This window comes from Aythya ferina (genome assembly GCF_964211825.1).
Source record: "Aythya ferina genome assembly, chromosome: 13".
Lineage (NCBI taxonomy): Eukaryota > Metazoa > Chordata > Aves > Anseriformes > Anatidae > Aythya > Aythya ferina.
Window position 1 is genome coordinate 5,011,358 of NC_140311.1, and position 27,031 is coordinate 5,038,388.

Here is a 27,031-nt window from a genome sequence, read left to right on the forward strand (position 1 = left end):
AAAAACAAGAAACCTTTTATTCAGGAAGTTGGAGAGCTTTTGACATTAATCCTGCTGATATGCAGGGAGAATAAATGAGGGATTTTTATTGTCCGTGTTTTTGTGTAGCATATTAATGATTTTGATAACAGCATGAGGATATCTGGCCACTGCCTAATATGTTAAATTAAATTGCTATGGCCTTAAGACTGTTTTCCTGTGTCATTATTCTAGTATAGATATAACACCATATGGCTGTAGAACTCAAGTGTAACTTAGACTATGGTAAAAATAACCTCTGTAAGTAATTTCATTAAATCTAAATAGCTTATGGAGAGAGATATTTGTTTTTTCTTTATTTTGGATCAGCAACCTCCTTCATATTCTGTGATACTTATGTGTGACAATAGCTATCACAAGGCATTCTTTTTAGAAGTGGATAACTCAGCATACAAAGAAGCGTTAAGTTCATTAGTGATCATCTGGAAACTGGAGCACTCACTATTTTGAGTTCTAATATAGGATTCTATTAAGCCGTTATTAGTTTGTAGAGCTACCTATAAGGACAAGTAAGATGAGGCATGAGGCATTAAAACTATTGTGAAGTCCTAACACTGTATATGTGCAGCAACTGAGAGGGCAGAAGAGAGAGAAATGTGTTAAAGTTTGCAGAGGTATGCACAGCTAGTATTGTGAAAATCCAGTATGTTTGCTCCATACCATCCAGCCTGGGTTTATAATATCCTACTCAATCTCTTCACTCTGATGTACTGCTATTATTGTTCTACATATGTAATTTTAATTATATTGAATAAAAGCTTGGTGCCAACCAGCATATCTGTAATAAGTGATTCCAATTAAATGATTTACTTTGCCTTCTCTATATTTCACCTAAGTGTTATTAATATATAAGGATATAATTAATTCCAACTTTTTTTTTTTTTTTTTTTTTTGGCAGAAACCTGACTTAATCATTACTCCACATACTACTGCAATGATAAGTGTAAATTGTAAGTCATTTTGAACAGGTGAAAAATACATGTAGGTTTTACAGTTTTTATAGTTTTTGTTTGTTTTTTTGTTTATTTGTTTTATAGTATTTATCACTGTAAACCCCTTTTTACAGCTTTTTCTAAATGCTTCTTCAATTAACCATGAAAAGTATTAGAAAGGATGAGTAGTAGAAAGAATGACTTGAAAATTGCTACTTACTTTCTCATTAATTTTTTCCATGACTTGCATTTACGTGTATTTCTAAGGCTTTGCTTTTATTTCTGGGTATTACTGGAAGGCAGGGTTAAGGAAAAAAAAAAAAAAAAAAAAAAAAAAAAAAGAGAGAGGGCTAGTTTGGATTACAGAATGTGGACTGCTAAGAGGAAGAAACAACCATCAAGCAAAGATCCACAGAAGTGTTTATGCAAACCGACCACATTTTCTCTGCCTTCTTATGGTATCTTCAGCTGAATTTATTGTTTTCTGGCAAAGATTGTGATTTCCTAAGTGCCTAGCAAACAAGCAGAAAATTTACTTTTTCTACATTTTATTTTATTTCACATTATTGAAATAGTTTTCACTAGAAGGTAAGAAAAGTACTGTTATGTACTGTTATGCTACAGATCTCATTATGGACTAAAAGAAAACACATCTTATATGAAAAGATGAGAATTTATGACTAGCATAATCAAAATATTAACCTCATCAGAGAATTACAGTTAATTAACCATGAACATTCTGGAAAGAGTTGGGTGGCAGGGTATGTCTTTTCAGGGTATAGTTAAGTCCTTTGCTCTGGAGAGTATGATGCAGGTTTTGAGGGTTTCTTTTTCCTCCTCTCCCTCCTTATTTTTCTATTCACCTGCTTTATTTATTTATTTATTTATTTATTTAATATTTTCTAACATACTTGTATATCTTTCTCTTTGTTTATTCACCTGCAGCTCCAAATTATGTCAAATTTTATTAAATATGGTATGACCAACATGTGCCACCTACTTGTTCTTTTTTCTCTGTTACCTCTGAAAATAGTTCTGCCCAGCTCCTTTTTAGCACTTCTTGAACCAACCATCTGAGAGTCCTTTATGGCCCAGGGGGCTCAAGTGCTAGCCAGTGCCTGTTGGTTGTTATCCAAAGCCTGCACACTTCTACACATCAACCTATGTCCCCACTCTTGATATCTCTGCTATCGTACCAGGCCTATATTCCTCTACATGACATCATTATCCTGCAGTCATAAATATCTAATAACACACAGAATAACTGAACTACTTGTTACCTACATGAAAAGGTATGACTAAAGGTTACCAAAAGAAACCAGGCATATCCACTGGGCCTGTGGAAATATTGCTGTTGTGGCTAAACCAAGTAAAACACACCTGCTGGCAGTTCAATTAATGCCTGGACAGAAAACCCTGACTAGCCTTAGTCCTGACACCTTGCAAACTCAGGACAAAGCCTGTTATTACCAATAAAGATTCAGTACTAGGCTATTTGACTATGAGAATACGATTTCTTTTCAGCTGTGGCATGAAGGTTTCAACTTTCAAGCATGAAGGCTTGTAACCATGTGGAAGTGAATAAAATGTTTGTTTCGGTGCTGCTGATTCTGAAACAACTCTTTTAGCAACTGTGAGTAGAAAACTTGGAGTTTTTTATGTATTGAGTCTTATAGAACTTTCATTATTTAATAGAGACACAGCTAAATCAACATGATTACATTTTATTGCATTAACTTATGAAATTCTTTTAATGGCATTGACACCAGTAGATGCATTTTTTAACACTATCTGAAAGACAATAACAGCAGTCAATGACTTATATAGCTCTTCATTTTCTGCCATGCTCCTGGGCATTTTCAGCAGGGATAAACAGTTCAAGAAGAAAACCAAGTATAAAAAGAAAATTTGTGTCATTCTGGGGGGATGATTTTCCCTCCTAGTCTCTGCATCCCTGTAACCTGTCTTTCAGCTTAGTTCACTCTCGCTCCAGATGAGACAGGTCAACCATTACAATAATGTTGCTTTTATTTACCTAACTTCATATTTTTTTTTTGTCTAAGACAGAAAAAATTCACTTGCATTTTTTCAGTGCATGATTAGATTGAAATTACAGTGTCCTTCTAATCAGAGGGAAATAAACAATGTTGTGAAGATACTGCTAGGTAATATTCTGAACTTGTTAAAGTATAAATTGTTACAAGTAAAAAACATTTAGCATGTAATAATGATAGTCGACTAATATTTATGCAATGCTTATAACCTCAACTTTGTAATATTTGACTGTATTTACAAACAGATCGGCTTTATACTTAGACCCCTTGAATTGGCAGCTGAAGGGAGCCATGAAAGAGGCGTGTCTTTCTGTGTTCTACAGCTTGTTTTTTACAGAAAACAATTTCATGTAACATACACAGAGCAGAAGGTGCTTGAGCACAGGAACCTCCCATTTCTTTTGTAGTTGTTAGCAATGTCATGCTTAAACTAGGCTATATTTAGTTCAATTAATTTTTATTTCTTAAACTGAAATAGTCACTTAAACAGGAAGATGAAGCTCTTTATCATGCACTTTAAAATTGCTAAAATGCCTTAGATAGTGGCCTGAAAAGACTAAAAGTCAAGTTCTGGAGTCCTCTGTTCCACAAAGGGAATTCAGTCCACTGTCTTGGATACAAAACATGGGAAGCAGTATCTCAGAAGAGGATCCATGTTAAATGAACCTCTGAACACAGAGGACAAGGTGCTGTTACCAAAAATTCCAAATTGCCAAAAAGTGCAAGTTATTAATACAAACAATTGCATCTGGTACTTGGAAATCTACTTCCAATTCAAGGTTACCTTCCATGCAATAGATAAAATTCTCTCCATATATTAAAGGCACATGAGTGCCACCAAGTAGAGAAAAAGATTAATAAGGTCTGTTCAGTTCCCACCTGTTCTTCTATACATCAATGTCATTGCTTCCTTTGATTTTACTGCAACAAAACATAACTTTAGACTTGAATATAAATCTGACTTGCAAAGTTTACCCATTGAAACATAAGATATGAGACTACAAAAGAGAAAGTCATATAATAGAGTGCTTTCTTTACCAAAGCAAATTCTTTTTAGCTCCTTAGAGAGGTAGATAGTATAATGTGGAAAGATTGCACTTCTCTCATTCTGCAAGAAGAGTTTATTCATTGTTCTGACAGTGTTTATTTGGATCTTGAAGAAATAGGTTACTGGAAGTGTGGGGAAAACATGATATTTGCCATGAATTATCCTCCTTAGAAATCTGTAATATGGAAAAATTTCAGTTTCCCAGTGTCATTTGAAGAACGATTTTTGGCATCAGGACCTTATTTTGAGGAACAGATGCTAAGGGTTTTTTTCAGAAGAAAAAAAAAATCAACAGCTCTGCCCCCTGGAAAAAGATCAACTACTGCTGGACTACAAGCAAACAACTTATCTAGATGCAATATTCTAGAACCACAGACTAGAATGTTCTAATATGTAGAATATTTCAGGTTGGAAGGGAGCTTTGGGCATCAACTCAATTCCCCTCTTCAAAACAAGACTAATTTGGCAAGGTTGCTCAGTGCCTTTTCCTCTGAAGTTTTTAATACCTCCAATGATGGAGATTTCACAGCCTCACTGGTCACTTGTTACAATGTTGGACCATTTTCAGTGTGAAGAAATTTTACTTATGTCTAACCAAAACTTTATTTTGTTAAAACTTATGTCCATCACTGCTAGTCTTGCTGTTGTGCATATCTGAGAAAACTCTACTTCTGTCTTCCTTATGAAATATTCAATAGGTAAGTGAGAATAAATATCAGATATCTCTAAGGTTAAATTAACATGCAATGTAAAGATATTAGATATTTTTAAAATAAGAGATTACATATCTCAATTTTTAAAAGTTTGTCTAGGTACTGGGAGCTCAAAACTGGGCAAAGTGCTCTTGATGTGATTCAAAAAATGCTGTATTAAAGGGAATAAACACTTATCTCAACCTACTGACTATGCTTTTGTAAACGCAGCATAATATGAAGTTAGTCTTTGTTGCCACAAGGACACACTGCTGTCTCATTTTCAACTTTTCCCTCAAGACCTTGAGATCCTTTTCTGCAAAGCCAATTTCTGGACAGTTGTTGTCCTCCCAGTTGCGTAACATGGGGTTGTGATGTTCCAAGTATAGACCTTTGCATTTCCCTTGAAAAGCTGTTGAACTTTGTTAGGTCTCTGTTGGTTCATTTTTTTCAGTCTGCCTCTAAATGGCAGGGAGGGCAGCCAGGGAGCCAGTTGTCACCTACAAGCTTGCATATGATGCCAAGCACCCACCTTCCAGAGAGCCAGGCAAGTGGTGGAGTCCCTGGGGGTGTTTAAGGAAAGGTTGGACCTGGTACCTAGGGATATGGTTTAGTGGGTGACATTGGTAGTAGGGTGATGGTTGGATCAGATGATCTTGCAGGCCTTTTCCAACCTTAATGATTCTATGATTCCATGTTAAGTATGAGGGGCCACCTCTAATGAATGCCACTTTAATAAGCTTCCAGGCAGACTTCAAACAGCTGATGTACGTTAGGTCTGACATTTGCTCTTACTTTATATTTAGGATAATTTCTTCGTCTATTTAAGGAATTCCATAAATTAACTGTAATTTAATCACTCGCTACATATGATAATAATACTAGTTCTTTACAGAACTCATTGAAAATACAGCTAAAGTATTGCCTACAGAATTTGTCCTGATTGCCTGCCTGCCAATATTTCATAGAGGCTGTATAAAGCAATACAGGTAAAATTTGTCATGTTTATTTATATCAGAAATCACACAATGGTATTAACAGAGGCCAGGGCAGGAAAAAAAGGTAAGCTGGACCTTCTCATCTGGAAGTTATAAATCTGTCAGTAGTTCTACTATAGTTTCCTCAAAATTTTTTTGGCAGTCTGAGGTAAAGTAATCCATACTTTTCATTGTATGCATTGGTTGGATGACAGCTCCCAAACATGCGGATTACCCAGACTAATATTTTTTATATTAGTCTTGTGCTTTAACCATAGCTGTCTTCATCTGGGAATCCTAAAATCAGAAAGTTTTGGATACTGAGACATCAGCTTCTGATGTTAAAAATAATAAAAATATCAAGAAGTATTAGAAACTGTGTTCTTTTCCTCTGCTTTCTACTATTTTAAGTATTAGTGCTCCCTTCACAAATGCAATAGAGTGTAAGAGACCTGACCATGCAAAAGCTGAAACATTGTAATGAGATGGCAATACATTCAAGATAGCAAACATTTGTAATAAACAACACTTGGTTCTATTTATCACTACTCTGGGATATCACAGACACTAGTGCTGAAATAGGACCATAAAAGTGAATCTAAACATGTTCAGAAAATGTTTTTCTGATACGCACAATCTCACAGAGGTTTTTGCATGAGTAAAATGAATGTACTTGACTGAATGGTACCAAGCAGTAGATAGTAAAGCTTGGCAACAGATTATCAGCTCTTTAGTGGAAAAAAAAATCAAGTTATGTTAGAAAAGGAGTTGCCAAGATATGTTTGGCAGCAAAATAGTTGTGTAGTGAAAAATAATAATAATAATAATTTATTTTTTTTTTATCAGTGTGCCTGAACATATCCAGATGAACATGCTCTCTCTTGTTTTTCTGAAAAGTCATGTCGTTTTGTTGGTCTCATTGAAAGGCATGGACCTCTCTTAAATATAAAATTCCAGTAAAGAAACTACATGCAAGCTTCTTTAAAGATGTAGGCAATCTAGAAAGAAAATCCAGAATTGCATTATTCTATAACACAAGTTGATTTCATTGAATCATTTAATACACTGTGTATAAGATTCAGTTCTTAATGTACATAATTCATTTAGATGATGTTTCTCATATGAAAGGTGACGAATCCTGATTGAAGTGATATCCCAGATGCTGTGGATACTATATTTAATTCAGCAGTGTGGCTGATGCTATGGCAGATGCAGGAAGTGATATCAGTAACTCAATGTGTAGCATGCAATTCAGGGTCTAGCTCACTGAACAGATTTCTTTCTGCACTTCAGTACTGTTTATATACACGTAAACAGTAACAGAGTTTCTTTTTTTTTTTTTTTTTTTTTTTTTTTGTCTGAACTTTATCATTAACATATATTTTGAAAACAAAGAGGTGTAAAAGTACCATTGGAATAATCTATGGTACTATTGGAATAATAGCTTATGAAAGAGCTACTAAATTTGGATATATAGCACATGATCTGCTTTAACAGCAAACAAAAATGACTGGAGGAATGGAGATTTTTGGAGTAAATAAAATGATATGCTTTGGAGTAAATCACACAGATGACAGCCACCATAGTTTTTGAAGACTTTGCCAATTTTTGTCTCCTAATGTAGAAAAAAAATATCTTTGTATTGTCAACAAAATTTACTAAATTTTAAAATCTGAATGATGGATCAATCAAGATCAACCAAGTATTACCCTCAGACTCCCTGTGAATCTTAACATAAAAATATTATAGATCAGAAAGGTGAGAGAAGCTGTGGGCCAGAGACACATATAATCTTTGGCACCCAGGAAGGAAATAGACAAAGCCTTAGATATTATTGTAACATGAGCCAAACATAAGTTGCTCTATTTCATGTTCACAGTTTCCTGATATTTTCATATAAGTGTAGTGCAATGGCTACACATCTATTATGGCAAGAAAGTGCTGGGTTTCCTAAACCAGAAAATGAAAAAGAATGTTTTTACTGGGAATGTTTTTACTTTTTCAGAAAAAGTGTATCTGACAAATATATTTTTTGTTTGTTTGTTTTACCTGACATACTAATCATACTCAGAAAAGACAGAGGCATTAAGGGTAGAAGAAGATACGTTTACACCATTCATACAAGGGTCTGTATGCCCAGTGTATCTTTGAGTTCTATTGACACTGAGCATCTTCTGCAAGACTAATGGGAGCAATGAGAAATGTGTTCCTGTCCTGATTCTGTCTTTTGCCATAAGTGGAGCCACAATGCTAGTGAGCATTTTTATTATTTTTTTATTTTTTAATTTTTCCTGAGGGATCATAATGGGCAACGATCTGAAAAAGAAAGTGTTACCCCAAGGATTTTCCTTTTGTACTTCAGGGTAATGCTTCATATCATAAAAATGTTACAGGAATAATACCAAAATAATGAATTTCCATCTGCTGTATAAATATAGCTACACAAAGGCAAGACATGTAATACATATTATACATGTAAGAAGTGTAATGCATTATCATACATACTCTGTTACATCTATTCACAAGATTTCTCTGTTCCCTAAATTTAAGAAGTTTTATATTGCAGTCTTGAATTTAGGAGAATACAGGTAATTACCTTAGATTTGACTAAATTAAACTAAGAAATTCTAATAGAAATGTAATGAACCATATATTTCATAGGCGAAGTATAAGTGAGTGCGAATATTTTTAATATTAATGATTTAAAGGGTTTATCTTTTTACAGTTAAACAAATAAATTTCTTAGTTGCTTTCTACACAAAATTAATGTCAAGGATATATTTAACAGCATGTGAAGTGGCATAATACAGAGCAACAAAGCAACCAAGTATGTAGGTGATGTTCTGTTCTTAAAATTCAGACACAAAATGTTCCATCTTTTAGACCTATGTATGTTAGTACTACTGATGCATGGTAAGGTACAATAATGTTAATTCCATTAATTTAATTTATTTACACTGCTATGAAATTGTTTTCAATGATTAAGACAAAGCTTCAGAATGGCAAAAAAAAAAAAAAAAGAAAAAAAAGAAAAGGTAACAAATTTTGTAGGCCTGTGCTTTGTGACGAACTCCTACAGGTCTGTGTTTCTGAAGGTGTTCCTCTTAGTCTGTGTGTGTATCCTTAGTGTTTAGTACAAAATAAACTTCATATGTGCAAACAAGTTCATTAAAATTGCAAAAGCCTGTAGCACATTTCTAACAGCTTGCCCAAAGGTTAACATTTATAGTTTTGCACTGCCAACATCCTGCTTTTATGGGGCACATTTATATGCTAAATTGCCTATTATGTTAAGTTGTAAGTTCCCATTTAGCAGCATCAGGAATAAGATTTGACTATAAGCGTTTAGATTTTATTAGTGCTATGCTAGTCTTCTTAACTGCTCAAACTTCCTACAGGCTGAAAATTTGCTGCATCGTCTACAGAAGTTCTTATGTACAAGATGTGTTTAGAAACAGCTGAGGATAAGGAGACTAGGAAGAAATGTAAGACATTGCTCACTGATTGGAAAAAGGTCCCTTTTTGCCTCTCACCTCTGAGCAAATCCTAAATGTCATGTTTAAGCAATTATTGCATCTAAACCAGTCTCAGAAACAATCCCTTCTCTAGTTAACAGGACCAAAAAGGTCAGTTGAAAATATTTCAAGAAGAAGGATGTTTTTATTTGTAACTAAATATATGTAGTCATTTTACTTTTGCTGTAGGTTACTTCCCAATGCACGACCTAACAGAATGAAGTGTGATATATCAATGAAGTGTGATATATCAACTGATATATCAGCTCTCAAAGGTAAAAGAAATGTATTTGGTAATACACTTGTGTGATCACTCAGTCTTCCTTACTAACATGTACTTCTGAGATGATTCTGGGACTATGGGAGTCACCAACTTCAAAAAAAGCCTTTCAACTCTAGCTCACCAGTTTGTTGGAGTCAGGGTTTGATTTCACATACTACTTTAAAAACATCTTTAAATATTTGCTATCTATAGTAGTGACTGAAGTCTGTCAGGGGCTACTGACTATTGAAAAGAACATGACAAAGCTAATAAGAAGCCCACCCAAGTCCTTAGACTAGATTTTGCCTGAAATTTAAAAAAGAATACATAGAGAAATTTCTCTTTCAATGTCTCTGTCAAAATTGAGAATGTGAGAGATTAAAATAGTCCTCTGCTCCTGAGCTTTTTCTAGCATGCTGCAAAATAGGATTCAGATGAGATGTGCTTCACAAGCTAACCAGGCCATTTTTGCAGATTTATTTAGGTTTACACACTGTGTGTAAGAACAATGCTTTGCTTTTGTAGACCATCAAAGAACTTGGTAAACAAGCCATTTAAAATCATTATTGTTATTGTTGTTCTTATTATTAGGCTAGTTGTCGACCCCAACCATAATGGGAAAATAGAAAATGGAACTTAACTCTGTTTTTTTAAATAAAAAATAAAAAAAAAAAAAAAGAAAAGAAATACGAGAATGATGAAATTATTTTGATAAAATCGAAAGTTCTTAAAGGCAAGTAAGAAAAATAAAAGTAAATAAAACAGGACTGCAGAGAGTTAAATAGGACTGCAGACAGTTTTGAGTGTGCTCGGCAGAACTCAAAAATTTTCAGAAAATGTAGGACTGGAAGTGAGAAAGGTGCTTTCCAAGTAAAGTACAGTATTTCCAGAAGGCAGAGAGTTCATATGAAAGCTCTGAGGTCACTGTAGGAATGTGTCTAACTGACTACCTTCTTTGTCGGCAGCAACGGCTGCAACCCCTAGCAAATGCAGACAGGGCTTTACCTATTAAGACAAATAGTGGGAAAAGACTTGAGAAAATTAGCGCAGATTTATTTATTTTTTTTAATGACCTATTTAAAGTTACATTTTCTGGATCATTTAGGGAAAAGACTTACTTAATGCTACTTAATCAAAGTTCTCTGCAAATAACTTAAAGGTGACAGGTCAGCAAAGACAAGCTTATTTAAAGACAGTACTTTAAGATTTAAAATGCTAAGAGTCTTACCAAGTCTAATCTGCTAAGAATTATAATAAAGTAAAAGAGAAGTTCAAACCTTATTTATTTCAAGATCAGAATTATTATTTTTTGAAGACCTTACAAGCAAAGAGACAAGAGTTAGCACAGTATCTCACTCTCTAAAAGCATACAGCTTATCTACACAGGTAATTGGATGATGATTGATCACTTCTGTTATCCAAAGCAGTTATGATTTCTGGTTGATTATTCTCTATGGTCTAAATGAGTTCCTGTATTTTAGGCAATTATTTACTCTGGGGCTATTTTCTTGTGTACAGGCATGACATAGCATTTGTAAATATGCTGTGACATTGTGCTAATTCTGAGTTCTTCTTGGTTGTGATTTTTTTTTTTTTTTTTTTTTTTTTTTTTTTAAGAGTTGTTGCTGTACTTTGAAATGAAAATAGTGACCTTAACAAGCACTATCATTATTATGCCTTCAAGGCACATGCTCTCACTCACTCTGATACACTATTTCTGAGTAACTTAGTGGTCTGGACCTATTTTGCTGAAGACACTGAAACAAAAAGGGGCTATGCATTGCCCTGCGTTGGTTTGTTCAGATACGTTGCATAATAAACCATTACACAGTAGGATTTTGATTTCAAGTTAGTAATTGGCATGATATTTTAATTAGAAATGTGCACCTAGAACTTTACTTTTCCCATGTCAATTACATGGTGAATATGTAATTGATGAACAAATCCCAAGTAAATTTCTGCTTTTTATTAGGATAAGAAAAAAAGTGAGGGGTATCCAGTGAAGACATTACAAACTCCTGGAATGAGAGGGAGCATCATATTATTACTATAATTTTATAGTAATAATAATTACTACATTTTAATAGTAATTAAAATAATTACTATAATTTTATAGTAATAATAATAATAATTCTATTATTATTACTATAATGTGATGCTGACATATGGAAAAGGAGAAAACATCTGCTAATGAAATTGAGTGAACCAGAAGTTTAAAATTTTAAAGACATCTTGACATAACCACATTACTAGCTCAATAACAGAAAAACAGGGTTCTGAGCAAACAGAAGAAGATTGCACCATTGTGTATTCTCTAAATGAGTGCCATCCCACAAAAAATGTAACACAGGACATGTTTTAGATCCATTTGAAAATTTGTGAGGCACATGTGTCAAGCATGTTAAGAATAAAGCAACAAATCCAGACAGTTTTTTAAATACCTAATGATGTGCTTTAATTTGGAATGAAGCTATTTGTGTTTGGAGAATGCCTTTAATAACACTGACTCTCATTCTGGAAATTACTTACCTAGTGCAGGAAAAATTCTGATTATTTCTACAGGTAAACAGAATATTTATTACATTCAGAAAACAAGAGGAATTTACATAGCTGAGCCTACACATACACTTGTAGCATTTTTCTTCTCCTTTACATTTATAATAAACATGAATTATATATGGAGACAGCCATGCTTTGTTTAAACTGTTGCACTAAGTACTCCTTGACATCAGTAAATCAATAGTTTGCTTTCTCATACATTTGAATGAATGTAATAACCGGAATAAACAATTAATGTTGGATACACAGGAATTCTCTGCAGCTAACCAGTATTGTTCCATTGCTCATACATTTGTCATTTGTTGATGGTCACACATTATTGACTTTGTGTGTTATTTGACTAATTATTTGATTCTCAAAGTTATTTTGAATAACTTAGTGTTCACTTAAAATGATGGCTGAAAAAATTCTTTCATCAATCTCCAACTAATAAGACAATTAAGACTCACTTTGGAAGATACTAACCAGATTGCAGTTTCTGTTTTTGCCTCCTAATGCTCCTGGTACTACAGTGTCACTTGTTTTTTTTTTTTATTTTTTTTAGTAGGTTGTTTGTTTTAAGTGCCAGTATTGCTATAATTTATACATACATATACAGTACTAAAATGGCAGTAACTAGTTGATAATTAGCTTTTAAGTCTGCCATGAGCTCTAGTTGGGTTATTTAGATGCATCAAAAGAGAGTAAGTTAGTGAAATTGTTTGGAAGAACCTTCATTAACTTCTGCTACCTGGTGTCATGGTCATCATTAAATTAATGGTGGAAGCAAGATTGGTTGATATTCTGTGGACAAAAATGAAACATTAAATAATAAATCTTGTGGAGCTTATTCCAATTTGTATCTTCTCATTTTAGAAATGGAGGAATTGGAACTGCTTATGTGAGAGAAATGCTAGATGAAATGTTCATATTTCTGTTTTTCTGTCTTTGCTGAGCGAAATCAAGGAGAAAGGAAAATCTCTTCAGAACTCCCATCACACTTGCTGATGCTGATGCTAAGGTCTGTACCTAATTCTTAGAGAAATTAATTTTCCAAACAATGTGAGCTCAGAATATTTCTGCCAAATGTGAATCAACTTCCTTTACCAAAAACTTTTGCTAAGAGAAGTTTGATTGGCTATATGTAAGGTCTAAGTAATTACGTAAGACAGTCTGGTTATTTAAAAAGTCTGAATGCATACAGTTACAAAGACTTTTAAAGACATAAGTGACCAGAAAGAAACAATAGTTACGCAACTGAATCTCCCTGAAAATATGCAGACACTTGCCCAATGCACCTACTCAGTATGTACAAAGTCTTGCAGACTTCCTGCATGCTGTGTTCTAAGGACTGAATGTTTTGGGAAATCCTTTATTTTCTGTTCTCCACTCTTTGGAGAGGAGGGAGGAGAGACTTGTTCTACAAAGAGGAAACACTGAGCCTGAAATCTTCATGTTCAAAGATTTCTTAATCTTTGATTTGATAAGGACGGAGATTCAATTTCTTGCCATAAGACCATTAGCTGCATGTTCCTGGAACAATGCTGATTAGGATTGGCCTTGCACTCCCACATCTGATTATTGCCTGCCCAGACAGTAAACTGAGTCAGTTAATAATTTCGTCATGGACAAACAATTTACCATAGATTAAGGGCTGGAACAAGAAACCCAAATAAGTGGACCTTACATCTAAGAAAAAAAAATGTCAGGTATTTCTCCCCTATGAAGCTTCTGCTTTCTCCAGTATAGTCTACATTCTTACATTAAAAAAAATAATAAAAAATTTTGCAGCCACATAATGGAGATCAATACACAGAAGACATCCTTGGTTCCTGTTTGATGATGACAGTGACCAAATCTGTCCTGGACAGGAAGCTGCCAAAGGCATGAGTTTGCCTTTGTGAGACAAGAAGCTTAATTGATAGCAGTATTGTGAAAAATGTCTTTCTTTGTTTTCTGCCAACTCTGTGAAAGTATTCTGAATAGTTTGTGTGCAGCCAGAGGTATTGATGTTTAAGTGATAAAAAACTCAACTTTGAGCATTTTTGTCTTGAGGCCTGAATAATTTCTAATACTTTTACAAAAGTGAAATGAAGCCATTGTATAGCTGCTGAAGCTCCTATGGATAGACACATTTTTTTTTAAAAAAAGGAAAAATGCCAGAGTCATTGCAGCTTAGAATTGTGTAAGACCTAGAGGGTATGTCACTTACAAGGCAACATAATTAAAAAATAAAGTAACTAAAAGCCTGATTCTGTCTTTTACATTTCCATGAATGGAAGAGGTAGAGCAGCCTTCTGAGAGATTCTGGGTTTCCATCTCAGGTAGCTGAAGTCATTCATTATGATAGGATACACTGTACTTGTTCCAGATATTTTTGACCATTTATACAAGTATATAGGATTTAGACACTCACCAAGACTACATTAATTGGAAGGGATGAGGAAGATCCCACGGCAAACACCAACCAGGCAAATCTCCACATGTACGAGGTGAATATTTCGTCTTAGGCTGTTGTACTGTGTAGTGGGTTTACAGGGCAAGGTTTTGGTAGCAGGGGGCCATAGGGGTGGCTTCTGTGAGAAGAATCTAGAAGCTGCCCCATGTTAGGTTAGGGCCCTGCAGCTGACCAGAGCTAAGCCAATAAGCGATGCTGTTTTGTGCCTCTGTGAGAGCATATTTAAGACAGGGAAAACAAGCAAAAAAAAAAACAAACAACCAAAGAAAAAAACATGCTGCACCACACAGCAGCTGGGAGAGTGAGAGGAGTGAGAACCAGCCTTGCAGGTGCCAAGGTCAAGGGGAGAGCTGCTCCATGCGCTGGAGCAGAAGTCCCCTGAGGCCTGTGGTGAGGACCATGGTGAAGTAGGCTGTCCCCCTGCAGCCCACAGAGTACCACAGTGGAGCAGGGTTCCATGCTGCAGCCCATGAAGGAGACCATGGCGGAGCAGCTGGACCCGCTCTGACAAAGGCTGTGGTCCGTGGAAGACCCCTGCTGGAGCAGATTCCAGGCTTGACCTGTAGCCTGTGGAGAGGAGACCACGCAGAAACAGGTGACCTGGCAGGAGCTGCTGCCCGTGGGGGACCCAGGTTGGAGCAGTTTGCTCCTCAGGGATCGATCCCGTGGTATGGACCCATATCTGGAGCAGTTCTTGAAGAGCTGCTGCCTGTGGGAAGCCCATGCCAGATCAGTTCAGCAAGGACTGCATCCTGTGGGAGGGACCCCACAGCACTGGGGACGAGAGTGACCAAGAAGGAGCAGTGGAGAAGTGCTGTAGACTGACCATAACCCCTGTTCCCCCGTTCATCTGTGCCGCTCAGGGGGAGGAGGTGGAAGAGAGTGGGGGGGGTAAGGAGGGGATGGCGCTTTTGGTTTCTTTCCTATGTTTCTTGCTTCTCTAGCTTGTTAGTAATAGGTAACAAATCTTACTATCTCCCTATGCTGAGTCTATTTTGCTCGTCATTATAATTACTGTGTAATCTCCTCAACCTTATCTCAACCCTTGAGCCCTTTTCAGTGTATTTACTTCCCATTCCTCTTTGAGGAGGGGAAATGAGAGAGAGGTTGTGGTGGAGCTCAGCCACCCACCTGAGTAAAACCACCACATACTGCTATCTGCTGGACACACGGAGCAGGGTTTGAGTCAGGCATACTTTATGACTTTATTTGCTTGATTTCATCGCAATTTGTGTGTGGGAAGAGTAAGACAAAGATATCTTTTTTATTAAAATTAATGGAAGAGTAAGACAAAGATATCTTTTTTATTAAAATTAATGGAAAGCATTCTTTTTCAACATGATACTCAAAAAGTTATTTGCTAAGAAGTGTTTTAGATGGAATATTCTTTATTCTTTAGATGGAATATTCATCTGACAGCAGTGTAATCTGCAGTACAAAAACCACATGAACAAGAAATTGAGTCTGTGATACAAGTGTTCAGCTTTCTCATAGTCACTGAGAGTTATTACTCTGTCCTGTTATGCACTGAGGCCACAGAAATAAAGCCTGTCTATGCAGCAGGTGTCCCTTCTTTAGCTGGGTTCACCTGCTAGCCATTGCTTCTAAACTCTGGATTTCCACTGGTGTCCAGCATTCAGATTTGTCAAGATCAGTAAATACAGGCATATCAATTTAAGAGCCTGAACTGAGAGCTGACATGCATGTCATCTGATGTTCTCTTTTCTGTATTTCAGCACACAGGATATAAAACCACTTCAGTCAGAATAGTTTCTGACCTTTAAGTGTCTTCTTTTGTAAAATCTTGGCTAGTGGTCCCAAAGGGTAGCTGAAAAAATGTAACACACTTGAAATTTAAAGGTTTGTCATATGTTTAGGTAAGTCAAACCTCCAAAATCAAAAGCATTTTTGTTTTCAGGTTGTAAATAGCAATAAAGGATGAATTTGTGGAATATGTTGGCTTCAGCAAATTTTGCAAGTCTTAATACTGCATGTTTATATCAGCTCCTGAAAATTCATAAACAATAATAAGACTGGGGCTCTCACTGCTAGCACAGCAATGACTCCAGTGAATTCATAACTGTGGGTGGCTGTGATACTATCTCTGTGGGGTAAGGGTTCAATACCCAGCTCTTGTGAGCTGCCAGGCAGACAGAGCTTTCTGACATTTCCTTAACAGGATGTAAATACACTATGAAGAATACAAGACAAATGAATAAATAAATAAATAAAATTTAAATTTTAAATACATTTTAAATTAAACTTTAACAGTAGCAGTCCAGCTACTTTTAAAATTTAATTTTATTTATTTTTTAATAAAATTTCAGAATAGCCCACAGATCTATCTGTTTGTCTTTTTCTAATTAAGCAGGATAGATTTACAAGAAAAAAGTAAAACTATCTTCTTTCTTACTTGCTTTGCCTTTCTGCCTCAGAAACAGGCAGATCTAGTGGACACTAGTATCCGTGGTTAGGGGCTGGAGAGTGCAGCTTCTCAGACTTTTTTTTTAGCACATTCTTTTAACACTTGATGTGCAGGTACATTAGTATAAGCTCTGCGTTAATGTGGAGGTTAAGATGGTGAAAGATTTTTTATTATTATAAACGACATTTCCTGAACTATCTAATTTCTAGAAATTACCTCTTCTGCAAAGATAACATTGCACATAAGTAAGAACCTAAATTTTAGATGAAATTTTGCTTCATGTCCCCAAATCAGAGTTGACTTTTATATGGTAGATGGGGAAATATAACTAAGAACACTCCTATTTTAAGCTTGCTGGAATGCGGATATTTCAGTTTCACTGTTTGTGTCCAAAATGAGGTGTATGTTTGGGGAGGATGAGGTAAAACATGGCACAAATTCCTTGTAATAGGAAGAGATAGCATTATTGTTAGTCGTTTCCCTGGTGATATTTATAAATAACCAACACAAATTCCTCTTCTGGTAAAGTAAACACTGAGAGATGGCTAATTTCAGTTTATTTTTGGTCTTCTAAATTCTTCAGTCACATTGCTTTTCCTTGTACTATTTAACAATTTGTACATATTGCTCAGGTCTTCCTGTCTGCTCCCCCCTCCCATCTATACTGAGCCAAAAAAATTGTGAACTCTTTTGCCCAATATATGCCTTTATTTCAGGTATTTCAAAATTAATTTATACCTAAAATGGGGACTGGAGTGCTGGAGAGTACCATGTACCAAAACAATGAAGGATGCTTCATGTCAGTATATTATTAAAAATTGGAGTGGAAAGAAAGAAAGAAAGAAAGAAAGAAAGAAAGAAAGAAAGAAAGAAAGAAAGAAAGAAAGAAAGAAAGAAAGAAAGAAAGAAAGAAAGAAAGAAAGAAAGAAAGAAAGAAAAGAAAAAAAGAAAGAAAGAAAGAAAGAAAGAAAGAAAGAAAGAAAGAAAGAAAGAAAGAAAGAAAGAAAGAAAGAGAAAAGAAAAAAAACAATCCTCTTCATTTTGTCCTTGAAACCTCACAGAGAGTGATTTCATAAAAGGAAGGAGCAGAGGTATTTTTCCAGTAACTGACAGCAGGACTGTGTCACTTGCTATAAGGATCTGATGCACTTTAATCCTTAAGGTTATTCACTGCATTTCCACTTAGGCACTTACACTCTCTCTCCCTGCCTCTTATGCTGTTGTACATATTAGTGTGCTAATAAATGCATGTGGGCATAACTACCTGGACTGCTACTGTCAAAAATTATCTTCTTTTTAGTTTTAGACTAAATTAAATTTTGTTAGAATTTTTCCTGAATACTCAGCATGCTGAAGTGGCCACAGTCACCAAATTTATAGTTGGATGTCTCATCTAACAGAAGAAGGTATGATATGGTAACTCATGGTGTATTACTTCAGATTACTCAGTAATGTCAAATAGACATTTCACTGAAAAAATCTATTTGAAAAGTTTCAGAAACCGGCCAGTTAAAAACTTACAAAGGTAAGCTTTTGCTTGTTTACAAAAACATAAATGTGAAATGAGAGAGAATATAAATATGAAGGTTGGATAGGGTTGGTGATTCCCAACAGCCAAATGACAATTAAAATAAAATAGGACTTTGAATTAAGATGAGCTAATTTTATTTCCTTTCTCCCGCTGACTGGCTTTAATAACTTTTAAGGACAATGTTTTTCTGCATGACCACACCAATATTACATCCTCTTCTAAGATGTGAGTCCTCCTCTGCATTTTTTTATGAATTACAGGGAAATTAAAATGACTGATAATTGAGTTTGTAAAAACAGTTTGGCAGTCATGAAAGTGAGGCTAGTTTTGATACAATCAAGATGCTTGCTGGCATTAATTTTTGTTGCATTAGGGGGAAAGAAAAAAGTCAATTCCCAGATAACATTTACTGGCTAATCTAAGGCCTGGTGTTCTTACATTTTGTTTAACCTCTTTTCAGATATTTGATGGAATGTGGACAGATAATTGAGTGCAGGATCAAGTCTTATTCCTGGAATGGCTTTTAGGGCTACTGAAGTAAATTTTCTCAGTGCAATAACATCAAGAAAGCTTTAAGTAACTGGAACATCTTGTGGTCAAAGAGATACAAAATGTAGCACTGTAATAAGAAAGGCTGTCTTATTACCAAAAAATATGCAAACTGAAGTCAGTAAGATTCTCATACCAAAAAACAAAAACAAAAATCAACCATCCAACCAAAAAAACACAAACAAATAAACAAAACATACTACCACCATCATAAAAAGTAACAAAACACAGATTCAGAAAGGAATATATTCTTTTTACTATTGTTACAATAAAGTGCGTTAAATCCAGTAGTGCTTAGTCACTATTTCCTCTTCCATGTATCTACAATATACTCACTGTCTGATCCAGTTCTACTGAAGGTGATAATCACTTGCTGCCATACCAAAAGGAAAAGCAAACTTATTCTCATGGCAGTAACAGTTGTTTGTTTGTTTGTTTTTCAATGACAGAGCACGTGTACTCCAATTATTTGATTTCCTGTCAAAAAAAATAAAATAAAAATAGATGTTACTATGTTTGCTTTCTGCTTTCCAGCCAATGTGCTTACAGCACTGCATTTTCTAATCTTTCTGGTGAGCAGGCTGACATTGCAGCACCACAGTATAGTCTGTTACCTTCTGTCACATCTCCTTAGATCTAAAGTAACATGTATATACTAAGACACAACCTGATGAAACACAGCACACTGAGAACACGAAGTCATGCTCTTTCTTGGCCTTGGGGACAAGTGTAGAAACTGAAATTCTAATATAAAAGACACTGCAGGCAAGAGTGCATTTGTTTACTGGCTTCATTGATGAGATAAAGATTATTCCACTTTCAATAATGAAAAAAATTGGTAATATTTAATGAAAACATTTGCTGAAACATGTGATCTCAACATATGTTTGTTGTTTTTGTTTGTTTGTTTGTTTGTTTTTCCCATTGCAAATGTTAACGGGAAAATCATAAATGAAGAGACAGCCAATCTAAGTCCTTCCTACTGCTTATTAGAAACCATTTCAATATGTGATTAAAAGTGTCCAAGCTTTGTTCTGATCCTATTCATGAAGTGAATTTTATTCTGTAGAAATAATTTTTCTGTAGAAAGATCATATATAGAAAGCATGTCATGACAGATTTATCAACAAATTCAATTAAACTAAAAGCTAGAATGTCTGCACTAGCAAAATTGTACATGAGAAATTGCTTCATGAAGTTAATGATAATACATTATGTCTACAACGATCCAGCCTTCTGGCTCTAGTTAAGATTTAAAAACAGCAAAAGCAAACCAGAATCCTTTGCACCATCAAAACAAAAGAGTATGACCCTTTTAAACTTAATAGGAACTGAAGGCTCATAAATATATTAATAAAAAGAAATTGTAAGGTGTTTATTGCTGGTAGAACCTACCCATTCAGGAAGTGAAGTTACTGCACAACACTTGGATAAAGGGGTCCAGGTCTCCTCTGCAACTACCTAGCACACCTTGCATTAAATGGTTCACCCCTTGCCCTTTCCAAATAGAAATAATATTAAATTATTATAAATAACATTTTTCCTGGTAGGAGATCAAGCTGGGGAGACAGACTATAACCAATATTTATTAAAATACCTTGTATTTCTTAAGTTCATATTACTAATAAAGCTTTTATTATTAACCACAGGTAACTATTCATACCATATGAATACCAACCATACCATACCTACTCACAGTTCAGACACACACATACTCTCACATTGTCACTCACAGTAACATGGATGGAGATAACAAATGGGAGGCCAACTCATGGAGCATCACAGTGATCTTTTTGCAGATTCTTCTAGACCACCAGCCTCCAGAGTTTATCAGACCTCAGAAGGATTTAAACACTATCTCTCAGTATACACTTTCTCTTTAGCCTGCTGTTTTTTGTTAACTACCTGTCCATTCACAGACATTGGTACTTCCAGATCCAAAGGACTGAACTTTGAGAAATGCATACACAAAATGCTATGATACATTGCCACTTGTATTCCTGCCATGTTAGGCACAAGGGGTGGAGATTGCATAACCTTATCTTGTATACTTGGACTACAGGGGCAATGTTTGTTTATGGTTAGGATTCATTTCCTGCATCCTCGTGGATTAAAGTATTTGTAGCCCCTTTTGAAAGGCACTGCCATGGATGTTGAAAAGCATAAGGTAAGAAAAAGAACTGCAGAGTTCTCATTTGAATTTATTTCTTAATTTTTAGGTTCAAGAGGGGGAAAAAAATTCCATCTATTGGATTTAACTCCTGACCATATCACTGATACTTGAAGGACTCTCTTCTTTTCTCTTGGGGTGCTGCTGGATCTTGGCTTGCTCACAGTAGTCATTAGCAAAAGAACAAAAAGTTGATTTTGCTTTTTGAGTACTGTCAGCTTGTTATTTTTTCCTTGTTGGGTATTGTTTCTGTCTATTTGTTAAAAGACAAAAGATCAATATTAGTGTTGAAAAGGAGCCCTGTGTATTTAATTTTGAAAAGTTCTTCTGTAAGCACCAAGAAAAGAAGTAGTTAAAGAAAAAAAATGCCAGAATTAATTACCACTGCACTCATAAAACAATATTGCCTTTCCAATTGCAGAGAACAGAGTGGAAAAAAAAAAAAAAAAAAAATTCAGGGAAAATGAAAATGGACGGATAACATACATTTGCATTTCAGCTATGTTTATACACTTCCATTTGACACTGATGTGTATTAAATAATTTGTTGATACAATAGAAAAATTAAATGAGAAAAATAAATTCCCTATATTTTAAATATTATGAAAAAGACATTATTTTTATTTCATTTGTTGGCAGGAATCGTTGAATCAGTATAATCTTTTTAGGTTCCCATCTTTGTGCATCTCAGTGCATTCATCTGGGCATTCTGTAGATGAAGAAACTTTAAATAATTTATGATCCTATTGGAGAAAAAAAAGAAAAAAAAATGAGTCTGCAATCTTATGTTTTAGCTTTTTTTTTTTTTTTTCTACAAGGGAAATAAAACATATATATATTCCCTGTGTGCTTTTGAATTAAGATACTGATTAAAAACAAAAATAGACTAAACTAAACAAAACAAAACATAAACATAGCTAACAAACTAGATATTGAGTCACTACTCAATAAGCAGAAAGTAATTGTTTGATTCTCTACTGTATTAAGCTCTTTTTCTCTAAATTTCACACTGAAGTTCTGACTGATTTCTAATTAGTTATGAGCATATCTCTTGCATACTACAATGCAGAAGGCTTAGGAAAAAATCTCTACCATCTTTTCAGGTAAGAAGAATAGCATATCATTCACCTGAGAAAAACTTACCTGCTAAGAGTAGAATTAATGACATCTTCTGCTAGGCTTCTCTGATATTCCCATCCCAGTTCACATATAATTTGCAAGCTGCTTGCCAAGACAGAGCTGCTCAACACAATTAGACTTTCATGTACTAATGAGAGCAGGAAGAGCTGCCAGCAAAAAAGACAAGCAAACCAAACCAAAAATTCCTACCAGTTTGCTGGGAGGGTGAGACAAAGTACATCTAAGTGAGTTGGGAAAATTAAAAGCTGGCTTGGTCGCTGTTTGTTCATTGATAACATTTCACAGAGCATATATAATAGGGGAGAAAAGGAGGAAGGCCATCAGCTATTAGAAACTGATGTCTGCCAGTTCTGTAGCTTTCACTTCACTGCCTCTGGTAGCTACTCCATAAATACTTAGATATTTAAAAGAAGCAAGAGCACTGATGTAGGGGTAACATGAGCCACTGTGACAGACTGTAAGAAGCTTTAAGCTTCAGTTATCTTTCTTATTTCTTTGTCAATCTTCTGGTCCCTTTCCCATTTTCCCAACCTTTAGTATTAAATGATTTGATTGATGATATGAAATTCTGAAACAGGAAGTTCAGAGGGAGAGAAGGGTGTTCATAGTTGCAGTGGATATTTAAATGGGGACACCATTTAGAAACCTGTGATTTGTAGATGAATGCAGATACATACAGCAAGATGTGTGTGTATGTTTGTTCCATAGTTTCATTAACCTCTCTGTTCAAAAACTGGCACAAAAGAGCCATAGTCTAGGCTTACAGGCCATTTACTTCTGTGTGTAGATTAGCGAGATTTGGATTTGTCTATTAAAGTAATCAGGCACAAAATGGTATCTCAGGGCATAGTAATTCTTTAAGTACTCTATAGGTAATCATTATAAGAAGGAAAGATATGTATCTACAGGTGATTTTACACAAAATATCCATTCCTTCTTTTTTTTTTTTTTTTTTTTTTTTTAACACTTTCTTGAGTGAATAAAAAATAATTGTCCACCATCACATCTAGCTCGAAACAGCTTTGGAAGTTTCAGAGGTATCTTTGTAACAGGCCACCAATATACACTGAAAAGATGAGAGAAAACGCTGATCCAGAAAACCTTTTATTTCAAGCAGTTAAAATGCCACTGTTCTGAGCAAAAGAGTTTGTATTTATAGTCTACATGTTATGCAATTTAAAATGAAAATCAAGAGCTCTTTGGGACTGTACTTATTTTTTGATGAAATCAAGGTCAACATCTAGTTACTAATAAATAACTCTCAATAACAGATCCTTACAAGAAAGAAAGTTATTTCAGCTTCAGGCAGATAAAAGGATTATTAGGAAACAGTTGTGTTTGTGTGTATGTCTGAATGTTTAAACAGTTGTGAAAAATAATATTTTCACATCATTCACTTCAAACCCATATAAACAAAAATATCTTGTTCCACCCACTAAATGAGGATACACATCTAAATGTGATGGCTTCAGGAGTGTACTCTGGGCCAATGATAATGTCAGTGAAAACACACACACACATTAAAAAAAAACAGCCAAACTTCTTTTTGAAACTATGATTGTGCCAAGATTTTGTCAGAACTTTTCATAACAGTGTGTTTTTTGATTGTTTGTCTGTTTTTTAGCTACCCACTGCAATCTTATCATACTTACTAGGATTTTCTGCAGTAGCATACTGCACACTATGTAGTACACTTACTATGTAAAATACCAGAAAAAAGGTTGACATAATGAGTCATTACAATTTAAATCTTATTACACAAAGCTTCATTCAAGTCAATATACATAGTACAGAACCACAGGGGTACATTTTAGCCTGGTGTGAGTGGAATGAGTCATGCAATTCTCATTATAGTTAATAGAAGAAACACTTCTATTGCCACATGTGAGCCCCTCGAAGTGCACCTCACAAGTCATATTCAAATCACACTGGGAAGTGGCTACTCCAGTAAACAGTCAAAATAAAATAGCTGTGTTTCAAAGCTTGAAGTTCATCTGATTTTTTTTTTGAAATGACATTGCATCATATTAATGACCAAATACAAACACATCATTGGCACCAATGATTACTTCTGATTGCCACAAGGATAAGTGGAGCCTTTAATGAGCTAAAAAGTAAGGGACATAAACCACATTAATATGGAGCATGTCTGTCCTCTCTTCTTGTTATCTTCACTGACTGCTATCTTTTCCCTTCCTACACTCATAAACATTGTTGCCCATGTAGAAATGGTTGTTATTCAATCTGGCTGCTTCCTTATTGAATTTTAGGATATATTTTTAATTATTATTTTTGTACAAACTATGCTAGAAGACTAATGGCTTATATACTTATGGTTTTAGTTGCTTGTTTTACTAATGGCTTGTTCCAGCTAATTAAAGGAAATCTCCAGGAAATCTCTTGTTTTTTGATAAGTAGGATGCACAAACAGCTTCAAGGAGAATGCATCCTTCTAGCCACAAATCCGTACTTATAACTGCCAAGTCTGACTGCATACTCTGGAGCGGCATGTTTGTAAATTTGGTATTATTTTTAGTATCAGAGTTTCATGTGCAATTGAAAAGTGATATTTATTATTAATTATTGGAATTTTTAAGTAAGTATCCTATAAACCATTGTTAACTATGGACAATGATCTTATGGTTTATACTCAGGCATAGTTTTTACTGGGCATATCTACATTAAAAAGGATTGAATTCTCAAAAGAGTGTATCATATCTTTCTAGTTAACAAAATGGAATCTTCTTTTAGTACTTTATTATAGTTTATTGGTGTACATTAGAGATTTTATTTATGTATGTGAACTGCAAAATCCAGCTGGCTTTCCTACCTTTACATTTTCCTAATTCTTCCAGAAGATGAACAACCGAGCTAAATTTTAATTCAGATAGCTTGCATTGCTTACAGAACTACAACTTACATAACTTAAATAAAATCACTCTTCCAATTATCAGAGAGAGATTCTGAAAAACAAAATTGCATGTGTTTTGAAAGCAAAAGCTAGCTTAAAAACAAAACAAAGCAACAACAAAAAACATATTTTCAGATTTTATTAAAGATGCAAGCTCTATAGAGCATGTGTTTGAATTCATTTGGAAAGGAATTCAAACAGTTCTTACTAAATCCTCAAAGAGCAGCAAGGTGCAGGTTACCAGTGTAGTGCTGCTTCTGCAGAATGACAGCATCATCAGGTATTCAGCTTCATTGCTGAGATTTTGCAGAGAAGCAGTAAAGCACCCTTTATCCAAAGAGCTTGCAAAGGAACTTTCTGAAAGAGCAGGATTTCCATTGTGTCTGTGTTGTGAGCTTGGCAGCAGTATTCATCAGCCATTATTGATTTAGAAGGAAGCATGGCTGGAGTGAGGAGGATTGATCTGAATCCTCCCTTGGCTAAATTAACTATTGAGGGATCTATTCATATCAAGATGAAGCACTGAAGAGTGACCTACAATCATGGGAAACAGGCATTCATCCTTACAGATTGTGTGAAAAACTCCGGTTTGTTGTTCTTTATTTTTTGTTGCTGTTGTTGTTTTGTTTTGGTTATTATTTTCCTCCCTCCATTAGCTTTTAGAAGCATTACCTTTGGAAGTCTATTATTTCCTGACTTTTATTCTATGCATTCTGTGTATTTAAGGGACTAGTGAGGCAGTTTCCTCTGAGATGATCTGGGGAAGGGATATGGAAGAAAGAGCTCTTAACTACTATTAAAGCTAGTCTTACATGGGAAAAAACAAAGTTGTCCAATCTGGTTTAGCTGTGCTTTATTATTCAGTCTTTCCTGTCCTCAGATGTTTTTTTTTTTTTTTTTAGCATCTCCACAAGTTATTTCTGTGGTCAGTATTGCCATTCTTGCCTTTCCAGTTTTCATATTAGTTCTCTTCCAGAGGAATCTGCAACTCACCTTTCTCAGAGACAGGACAATAGTCTAAGTGAACCCAGTAGAATTGTCTTGCATTCTCCTTGCTGAGATCCCTTACCTGAATACCAGCTGGGCTTGGACCTCTCAGCTCTGTAATCACGTGGGACAAATTTCATCCACAAGCTTTTGTTCAGGTTTTATGTTACATCACTAATATTTTCTACAGATTTTACAAGTTCAGATTTGCCCTACTGGCAGTCATTCAAAATGCTGTTGCAAAGAGCATTTCTCTTCTTCATCCTTTCGCATCTTTTCCTTCCCCCCCCCTCCCATTTCTGTCACATGGCAGACAACCTGACTGTCATGTGCCTATCTGGCCTTTCCTCCAACTCGTCATTTCGTATGAACTACTGATACATCAAGTGCCACCATTGATTAGCTTCTGATCTCAGCTTGTTCAGCTGTTTACTGGAGTTAGGGACAAACACATTGGTTCTTTTCTTTATGCTGTTCTTCAAACTATAGAGGTCTTTTCTACAAAAATACATACAAGGCCATTTCAGGGTTTACCCCACAGCCTTTTCCAGGGAGAGTACCTTTTTCTTATATGCTGCTAACTCTGTCTTTATGGCTTCCACTTGGTCAAGCAAGCACACATAAGATTTAATCCCCCCCGAAAGAAAAGACAAACAAACAGCAACAAAATGAATGAACAAACAAACAAAACCAGAACAAACAGATGTATCTTTCATTATTTTCCTGTTAGTCTCAATTTAGACTCTGTTACTGTTCCCACAGCAAACTTAGCAAAGGTAAGATTATGTCTCTACAGAATACAC

General features: G+C 35.1%; 1 protein-coding gene across 1 annotated transcript in view; it reads right to left on the bottom strand.

The window, feature by feature from the left end:
• The window catches only part of LOC311444168 (uncharacterized protein), a 384,485-nt gene that overhangs the window by 40,590 nt on the left and 316,864 nt on the right, over positions 1-27,031 (bottom strand). Inside the window, exon 4 of the mRNA XM_084535132.1 lies at positions 19,357-19,497. Coding sequence (XP_084391258.1) covers positions 19,371-19,497 — 127 coding nt within the window. The 3' untranslated portion in view covers positions 19,357-19,370. The remainder of the gene's footprint in view (positions 1-19,356; positions 19,498-27,031) is intronic.